We start from the raw sequence: 9,901 nt of genomic DNA, 5'->3' as shown, positions 1-9,901 counted from the left end.
TGATTGATCAGAAGCTTATATTGGTTTGGGTTAGAGGAGGCTCTCCTCATCAGGACACAGTCTAAACAGAAGGTAACATCCATCAGGGTGTAGCCACAGTAAGAAGTCAGGTGAACTAATTTTCTGTCAAGACCCAGAGCATATGCTATATGTGTCATGATTCCTCCCACATGAATAAGTTCTTCAAAAGATTTGTCTGTAAGGTTAAGGTTGGCAATTAGAAAATTTTCAGAGGTTACAGGGCGTGGCTGGGTGATACAAAATAGAAAAAGGATTTCCTCATCACTTACATGGGTATCAATATCACTCTTTCCAAGGAAAGCATGGGCTATGATCATCTGGAAGTATCAGAAGGCTGGGTTATGGATTATGTTGGGCAGTTGGGTAGAAGGGTCAGGGCTCCCTCCTCCTGTGATATCACTCCATAATTTGTCTATCTCATCCTGTATAATAGCCTAAAGGGATTTCAGGCATAGCATCAAGGCCACACTGAAAACCAAGTGACTCAGCAAACTCCTTATGATTGAAGGTGTACTCAATTCCAAACAATCTGAAGTTAATATAGCCTCTCTGAGAGCCAATTCCAATGTAGGGTTCACAGTTGAGGGAGCTTAAGAATTCCAGGGTTAGGTTCCTGTAGGTTACATGCATGTCATCAACATATTCTTCCCATTGAAGTTGATTGCATAGGTACCTCACACTTGCCTCAAGACCTAAGGTTTCCATGAAATCAGGGTCAGGGTACCTAGTGGGTAACATGGGACACTCATATAGGACCTCATATCGCTTTCTTTGAATTTCATCCTTTAACACAACATGCATATCATCGAAACTGTGCATCCTGAAAAATATGGTTAGTGGAGAATGTTATGGAGAGTGATGGGGCCTGAAACCTGAAACACGAATATTACGAAGGTTGGTCCAGTTAAGTACATAAATAAAACATCGAATAAAAACAATGCAAGAAAATTATAAAGTGAGAAAATAGAGAAAAATCATGGGTTGCCTCCCATGCAATACTTGTTTAACGTCTTTAGTAGGGACATGTGGATCGATCAGAGTGTGGCAAGAGTAATTAGTAGGGATGTTACCTCCTTGGTAGTGCTTTAGCCTTTTCCCATTTACTATGAAGGGATTATAAGAGTGGTTCTTGATTTCAACTGCTCCAGACTTTAGGATCTTTGAGACCTCGTAAGGGCCAGTCCATCTTGAGCGCAACTTACCAGGAAAAAGTCGCAACCTGGAGTTAAAAAGGAGAACAAGATCGCCTATGTTGAAATACTTTTTTTACAATTCTCTTATCATGTCACGCTTTAGTTCTCTCTTTATATATTATGGCATTTTCATAAGCATTGCGACGCAGTTCTTCTAATTTATGAATGTCTAGAATGCGCTTTTCACCAGCTGCTAGGTAATCCAAAATTTGGATTTTAATGGCCCAATAGGCTTTGTGTTCTAGGTTAAAAGGTAAGTGACAGGATTTTTCGTAAACTAATTGGCATGGGGTGGTTCCTATAGGGGTTTTATAAGCAGTTCTATAGGCCCATAATGCTTCTTTAAGTTTTTGAGACCAATCTTTTCTAGATATTGAAACTGTTTTCTCTAAGATTTGCTTAATCTCGCTATTTGATACTTCCACTTGCCCACTAGTCTGCGGGTGATATGGTGTTGCTACTCTATGCTTAACTCCATATTTATCTAAAAGTTTATCAAAAATTCCGGATATGAAATGTGATCCACCGTCACTTATAACAACGTGTGGTACTCCAAATCTAGGGAATATGTTATTTTTTAATAACTTAATCACTACTCATGTGTCATTTGTAGGTGAGGCTATAACCTTAATCCATTTAGACACGTAGTCAACAACTACTAAGATATATTTATTTCCTATTGATGATGGAAATGGTCCCATATAATCAATCCCCAACACATCAAAGATTTCTACTTCTTGGATATTTCTTAATGGCATTTCGTCACGTCTTGAGACGTTCCTAGTATGTTGGCACCGATCACATATGACAATGTAAGCATGAACATCGCGCCATAATGTTGTCCAGTAAAGGCCAGCTTGGAGAATTTTAGTGCATGTCTTAGATGTGCCTGCATGTCCACCATAAGGTGCGGAGTGACAATATTTTATGATGTTGTCTACTTCTTCTTCAGGACACAGCGACGAAAAATGTCGTATGTCCCTCTTTTGAAAAGGAGTGGTTCGTCCCAATAAAAAATATCTTGCATCACTAAATAATTTCTTCTATTGGTAGTTAAGGTCGGGGGTATGATATCAACAACTAGGTAATTAACAAAGTCAACGTACCAAGGTATGTTGGTCACTGCTAGAGTTTTTTCAATGTTCCAATCCATTGAAAAGTCGGAGTCATCATCCTGAATGGTTTCGATTTTAGTCATAAGTCTACCATAGGTAAAATCGTCATTTATATGCACTAGGTCTGGTTTTAAATATTCAAGCCTAGAGAGGTGGCCATCAATTACATTTTTTGTGCCCTTCTTGTCTCGAATGTCCAAGTCAAACTCTTGTAGTAAAAGGACTCATCGAAGTAACCTAGGTTTATCGTCCTTCTTGCTTAACAGGTATCAAATAGCTGCATGATCTATATAAACTATAATTTTAGCTCCGACCAGATAAGATTGAAATTTATCAATAGAAAAAATAACAACGAGGAGTTCTTTCTCGGTTGTTGCATAGTTAAGTTGGGCGGCATCCAGGGTTCTACTGGCATAGTAAATTACATGTAATTTCTTGTCTTTTCTTTGCCCTAGAACAACACCAACAGCGTAATCGCTAGCATCACACATGATTTCGAAAGGTTGGTTCCAATCTGGAGGTTGCATAATAGATGCGAAAATCATTGCTTGTTTCAAAAGGTTGAATGCTTCAATACATTTTCCGTCAAAAATAAACTCGACATCTTTCATTAGAAGGCTAGTCAGAGGTTTGGTTATTCTAGAGAAGTCTTTAATAAAGCGTCGGTAGAAACCGACGTGTCCAAGAAAGCTTCAGACTTCCTTAATGGTCTTAGGTGGTTTGAGGTTTTCTATAACCTCTATTTTGGCTTTATCAACCTCAATGCCTTTTTCAGAGACTATGTGTCCTAATACTCTTCCTTCGGTAACCATAAAGTAACATTTTTCCCAATTTAGCACAAGGTTTGCTTCCACGCATCTTTCTAGAATTTTTTCAAGGTTAGCTAGACAGTTTTCAAAACTGAATCCGCATACCCATAAATCATCTATAAAAACTCCCATAATCTCATCGAGGAAATCTGCGAAGATTGACATCATACAGCGTTGGAAAGTAGCTGGGGCATTGCAAAGTCTGAATGACATTCGTCTATAGGAAAATGTTCCGTAAGGGCATGTAAAGGTTGTTTTCTCTTGGTCTTCGGGGTGAATAGGAATTTGGAAAAATCCCGAGTATCCATCTAAATAGCAAAAGTAAGAGTGTCTAGCTAGACGTTCAAGCATTTGATCTATGAATGGGAGAGGGAAATGATCTTTCCTAGTTACCTTATTTAGTTTTCTGTAATCGATGCACATACGCCAACCGTTTTCCACATGCTTAGCTACATGCCCGCCTTTCTCATTTTCCACAACTGTGACACCTCCTTACTATCTGAAATTCGATGTACAGAAATTTGATAAATTATACCATCCTCTAGTAGTTTTAGTACTTCTTTCTTAACCACATCGCTCATTATAGGGTTTATCCTTCGTTGATGTTCTCTGGAAGGTTTAGAGTCTTCCTCCAGCAAGATTCGGTGCATGCACAAGGATGGGCTTATCCCTTTGAGATCAGATATGTTATATTCTAAAGCTGAGGGATACTTTCACAAGATATCTAAAAGTTGATTCGTTTCATCTTCATTCAAGGTGGCAATTACTATAACGGGGCGATTTAGTTCTTCATCTAAAAACTCATATCTTAGATTCTTGGGTAGTTCCTTAAGTTCTATAGATGGTTTCTTAGGACATGGCATATGGTCCGGGGTAAGTGCTAAGCATTCATAAAGGTTGTCATCCATGTAAAGCTCCATTCCAAATTCGTCGTCTTCTCTTATGGGAATCGACGGAAATTTCATTATCTCGGGAGGTCCTTCTTGATCTAGCTCCCTTATGCATTTATCAATGATATCGATGGCATAACATGAGTCTTCCATGACTGGTGGCATTAGGAATTTGGAAAGTATAAATTCTATCTTTTCATCACCTACTTCAAAAGTTAATTTTCCTCTTATAACATCTATTATGGCTCCCACTGTTGATAAGAAAGGTCTACCAAGAAGGATTGGGATTTCGTCGTCTTATTTAATGTCCATTACCATAAAATCTGTTGGGATATAAAGTTGACCGGTTCTAATTGGAATGTATTCTAATATGCCTATTGGATATTTTACATATTTATCGGCTAATTGAAGAGACATCTTAGTCGGTTGCAATTCTCCTAGGTTTAACCTTCTACAAACTGCTAAAGGCTTTAAGCTTACGCTTGCTCTCAAGTCTAGGAATGCTTTGTCTATAACACGATTCCCTAAAATACAAGGTATGGAAAAGCTTTCGGGATCTTTCTCCTTTTTAGCAAGTTTATTCTCAGCAATGGAGTTGCACTCTAAAGGTTTGGGATCATCAAGCCTATGTTTGTTGGTCAAGATGTTTTTCAGAAATTTAGCATAAGATAGTATCTGATTGATGGCTTCGGTGAATGTGATTTCTACGCGGAGTTTCTTGATCACCTTTATAAACTTTTTATATTGGTTATCAATTTTGGTCTATTTAATGCTTTGCGGGTATGGAATTGGTGGTTTATAAGGAGAGGGTAGAACATAAACTTTATCTTTATCTTCTCCCTTATCTTTCACTTCCTGGTCTTTTTGTCCCTCTAGTTCCTCTACTTCATCTGTAGACACAAAGTTTCTCTTAGAAGCCTCTGATCCACTCAAGGCTGGTTTTACAGGTCCGTCATAAGTGGTTCCACTTCGTAGGGTAACATCGTTAGCTTGCCCTCGGGGGTTGGGTTGAGGTTTTCCAGGAAATTGCCCTCTAGGTGTGGCCTGGGGGCTTGTTGTTGTGCTATTTGTGAGATTTGGGTTTCAAGCATCTTATTGTGAGTGATCATCGAATCAACCTTAGTTCCTAATTGTGTGATCAGTTCATTTACATGAATATCTTGGTTTAGGAACTCTTCGTTTTGCTGAGTTTGGGCCAAAATGAAGTTCTCCATGATTTTCTCAAGGTTTGGCTTTTGAAGAACGATCTGCATAGGTTGGATTGGTTTTTGAGCTTGAAAACCCGGTGGTCTTTGAGGTGTAGAGATTTAAATAGGGTTATTTTTTTATAAGATAAGTTTTGGTGATTCCTCCATCCAGGGTTGTAAGTGTTCGAAAACTGGTTTCCTTAGGCGTAATTGACCTGGTCTGAGTTTGATTCAGTTAACATATTTCATTCTGGTGCGAGATATCCTTTGGTTCCACAGATTTCACAATCTACAGCTACTGCAGCTGTAGGATTTGCAGATATGTGTTCAACCTTCAGGGCTAAAGCGTCCATTTTAGCTTTCATCATGTCCATACAATTTACATCATTTATTCCTCCTTTGATCTCCCTTTTCTCCACTGATGCTCGTTCCGACTCCCATTGGTAATGGTTTTGTTCCATATCTTTGATGAGAGCGCAAGCGTCAGGGTAAGGTTTGTTCATCAGAGCACCACCGGCGGCAACATCGATGGACATCTTTGTGTTATAGTGAAGTCCATTATAAAAGGTGTGAATAATCAGGCATTGTTCTAGGCCATGGTATGGATAAGCTCTTAGTAGTTCTTTATATCTTTCCCAAGCTTCAAAAAGTGATTCACCCCGATTTTGAGTGAATCTAGTTATTTGGTTTCGAAGGACAGCGGCCTTACTTGGGGAAAAATATCTTGCAAGGAACACTCTCCCGAGGTCTTCCCAAGTAGTTATCGAGTTAATCGGAAGGGAATTCAACCAAGACCGTGCTCTATCTCTGAGAGAAAACAGGAATAGTCTTAGACGAATTGCCTTAGGCGAGCACCGTTGGTCTTGAACGTATCAGCTAATTGGATAAAAACTTTTAAATGCTGATTTGGGTTCTCTATAGCGAGACCCGCGAATTGGTTTTGTTCTACTAGTTGTAATAAATAGGGTTTTAATTCGAATTTATTAACAGGAATATCCGGGTTTACTATACTAGAACTGGATTCTTTGTTAGAAGGCTGGGAGAATTCCTTAAGTGGTCTTCGGTTTCGATCTTCAAGCATTGCTCTCCTAATTCTTTGGAACAAACGACGTGCCCGAGCGTATCGCTCTGGTTCTGCTATTGGATCCTCTAAACTTCTGGTACTGCCAGTTTTTCGCATTTACCGGCTAACAAGGCCTTAGTCTAGACGGTGTAACAATAGGGTACGAAAATTTGACGGAATTGGTCCCCAGCAACGGCGCCAAAAACTTGATGGTTGTATTTTGCTAATCCGAGTATATGGAACACGTCAAAGTAATAAAAAAGATTATCGTTCCCACAAAGACCAAATTGTGAATCTATCGATTTCTATTGTTACGATGTTTATCTAAGGCAAATAAAATAAGTAAGTTTACGTACACAGAAATGAAGTAAATAAATTCAGATAAAAAATGCAGGCTCAGATGTAATTCACATTAGTTGGGAAATACTCCAATTGTTTCTAAATAGAACTACTTATGGGGCAATATTTTCTACTTTGAGAAGAATCAATTTAACAGGAATTTTCGCTTTCACGTATTTAGAACCGAGTTTACTCTCTAATTAATACCATTCATTGTCACTTATGAAGGGTGCTTGTTGCGTTAAAGTAGTAAACCTATTTTTAAGAAATCTAATTCTTGAATTAGTTAAAAAGTGATTTTAATTTGGAAATTTTAACTTAAAAGAGATCCATGGCTTTCGCTCAAGGATCCGGATTTTAAACCTACAAACGCGGCTGAAAATAGTTTCAAAATCGTTTTCTAATAGTGTTAAAAATTCCAAATTAACCGGACAGAGTGCTTTCGCTACTTTTGACCAGTTAAAACTAACCAAGTTTATCTTTAAGAGTTGGACAACTTTCGATCTTATCCAACTATATCTCGGCTCTACTTTCATAGTTACCGATCAAAATAAGTATTGAAAACTTGTGTTAAAATCAAAACATCCCCTAAAGCATTTCTATAGATATAAATTATGGAGTACCATCTTAACGACGATTCTTACATCCTAACCTTTAAAGATTTAGCCAGACATGGAAATAGAAATCAACATAGTAGAATTAATCATGTTTAAAAGAACAGGCAAATAAAATGTGCAAGTTGATAAACAAGTAAGTAAAAGCAAGACAGACAAGTAAATAAAGTAAAGCATGCAAGATAAATAAAACGTAAATGCGAACAAACTTGAATAAGAAACCTGTACCAAATCGGAGACTTTAATCTGGTACGTTGGAAAGTAAACTTGACTGGAAAGTAAAATTTGACTGGAAAGTAAAATTGCGGCAAGATTGTTTGTACAATGCTCCAACCTAACTACAACTCAAGTGCGATAACCCCCCGATGTGACGGATTATCACTTTTACAATGGTGAACTTTAGGCTTAGTGTTGTAACTAAGTTGGATGCCTCACGAGTGAAATGAAGACGCCTATTTCTAGAGATTTTGAAAAGCTAGGAAAAGACAAAGCTGCCCTCCAACTACCCTTAGTGGGAACGAACCAACAAAGATGGTTCCCGCCATCCCCATCATGACGCCCTCCATGTGAACAAAATGAAAGGATCATGGGAACATGGCAGTTACCACCGGTTGATAGCTTACACATCATGGCATCCCCCTTGGCGGTCGCCATGATGGACGCCATGTGTACAATTTTCCATAAAAACTTCTATTTCTTGCTCGTTTGGCTTCGCTTCTTCACAAAAGGCTCTTATAGGGCAAAGTACCTGAAAATATGACAAAAAGAAAACATAACACAAGAAAATGACAATAAAAACCTAATAAGCATGTGCAATCTGAGTCAAATACGCAGTGTGTTTCAGTGTTATCACGGAGGCTTGAGATCCAAGATCACTTTTGTCTTGTTTTGATTGATCTCGATGCCTTGTCTGTGTACCATGAAACATAAGAAGTCTCTTACATGTACACCAAAAGCACATTTTAATGGATTCATTTTTAATCCATATTTCCTCATTCTATCAAATGAGTGTCGAAGGTGATCAAGATGATCCTCTTGAGATGACGATTTTATCACAATGTCATCAATGTATACCTGCATAAAATTTTGATGAAGTCATCGAATATAACATTCATAGCTCTTTGATAGGCTGCTCCTACGTTTTTTAGGCCAAACGATATCACAACCCATTCGATTATCCCCAAAGCTCTAGGGCATTGAAATGTTGTCTTGGGGACATCATCTTCGGTTATGAGAATTTGATTATAGCCATAATAGCCATCAATCATGCTCAAATATTCAAAGCTTACGGCCGACCCGACCAACATTTCTGCCACGGGCATCGAATACTCATCCTTTGGCGTGGCATTATTTAAATCTCTAAAATCTATACAAATTCTAAGAGTTCCATTTTTCTTAATGACATCCACTATATTAGCTAACCATTCGACGTACCTTGTAGTCCTGATGAACCAACTTTTGAGGAGTCTTTCGATCTCCTGCTTAATCTTCAAGGTGATCTTCGGAGCAAAGCGTTGGGGATGTTGCTTCACTGGCCTTTTCCCATGTTAGATAGGAAGTCGGTGCTCCACCATGCTTCGATTTAAACCCGACATTTTGTTATAATCCTAAGCAAAACAATCTTTGTATTCTGTCAATACTTCAATCAACTTAGCCTTCATCGTTGACCCAACATTGGTACTTATGTATGTTGGTCTTTTTGTGACTCCACCTCCTAGATCGATTTATTTGAGTGGGCCTTATACTTGCATATTCTGTAACTCATTTAATGGGTTACTCTCAAACCCCAAAGGCTCATTGCCATAGATGCAATCAAGCCTCCAACTTTCTGAAGGTGTTATTTGGTCTCGTCGATCATCTTCTACCTCTTTGGCTTCGAGAGCCAAGTCCTGAAGCCTCTCCTTTTCTAGAGTCGACTTTCTTTTGTTTTCAGCCAGATAAGTCGAAATTCAAGCTAAACTTTCTGACTCAGCAGTCATCTTCATCGACTGCAGGCCACCCCGTAGGTGGAATCACCGTCTCTGGCTCCGTTTCTTCCTCAGCATCCCATATGAATCTATGGTCGGGATCTAGGTTCAACACGAGACCGGTGTTGACTGAAGTGTAGGACCCTGATTCGTTATCACATGGCACAATGCTTTCCAAATGTTGGTCGAAAGATTTCTTTGAGCCCTTGGCCTTATCGATCCGGTAATAACTCTAGTCGACTTCAATGTTTTCCATGATGTCGTCCTTATGCCAGATTATAAGCCTCTGATGTACAATCGAAGGTACTGCTCCTATCCCGTGGATCCATTCTCGTTCTAGGAGTAAGTTGAAGTTTAATTTAGAATTTATCACCATGAAAAGTGTTGAACGTGTGGTTGTGCCAACAGCTAGATCGACCTGGACCACACACAAGATATTACTAGTTTTTCCTTCATAGTTTGATAGAACCATATTGTGTTGTCGGAGATCGTTGTCGCCCTTCCCCATTCTCTTAAATAGGGTATACGACATTAAATTGATGGTTGCCCCCATCTACAAACACCTTATTTACTGCTATTCCATCAACCTTCGCCCTTATGAATAAAGGCTTCAAATGATACATCATACTTGGGCTAGGTCTTTCGAACGTGGTTTTCTGCTCCTCAACCACATTTCTACTCATGACATAGTAGCATAGTGGTT

General features: G+C 38.8%; 1 protein-coding gene and 1 non-coding gene across 2 annotated transcripts; one reads left to right on the top strand and one right to left on the bottom strand.

The window, feature by feature from the left end:
- Window positions 1–4,325: 4,325 nt before the first annotated feature.
- On the bottom strand, window positions 4,326–5,281 carry LOC127102322 (uncharacterized). Its single transcript, XM_051039702.1, has 3 exons — window positions 5,180–5,281; window positions 4,851–5,072; window positions 4,326–4,754 (listed from the first exon to the last, which is right to left on the bottom strand). The coding sequence occupies exons 1-3, from the start codon at window positions 5,279–5,281 to the stop codon at window positions 4,326–4,328; spliced, it is 753 nt and encodes a 250-aa protein (XP_050895659.1).
- Window positions 5,282–5,806: 525 nt separating this feature from the next.
- On the top strand, window positions 5,807–5,913 carry LOC127109453 (small nucleolar RNA R71). The gene has a single exon (XR_007796736.1). It is a non-coding gene; the product is annotated as a small nucleolar RNA R71 (small nucleolar RNA).
- Window positions 5,914–9,901: the final 3,988 nt, after the last annotated feature.

Source organism: Lathyrus oleraceus, chromosome 7 (genome assembly GCF_024323335.1).
Source record: "Lathyrus oleraceus cultivar Zhongwan6 chromosome 7, CAAS_Psat_ZW6_1.0, whole genome shotgun sequence".
NCBI lineage: Eukaryota > Viridiplantae > Streptophyta > Magnoliopsida > Fabales > Fabaceae > Lathyrus > Lathyrus oleraceus.
Note: the sequence above shows the minus strand (reverse complement) of the source record. Positions and strands in the feature narration are given on the sequence as shown.

Excerpts from the sequence above, each read along its gene's own strand:
- LOC127102322 (XM_051039702.1), bottom strand. The coding sequence starts at position 5,281 with ATGCAGATCGTTCTTCAAAAGCCAAACCTTGAGAAAATCATGGAGAAC. Across the intron at positions 5,073-5,179 it reads TCCTAAACCAAGATATTCAT|GCCACACCTAGAGGGCAATT; the intron begins GTAAATGAACTG and ends ACAAGCCCCCAG. Across the intron at positions 4,755-4,850 it reads AGGGAGAAGATAAAGATAAA|GTGATCAAGAAACTCCGCGT; the intron begins GTTTATGTTCTA and ends AAGTTTATAAAG.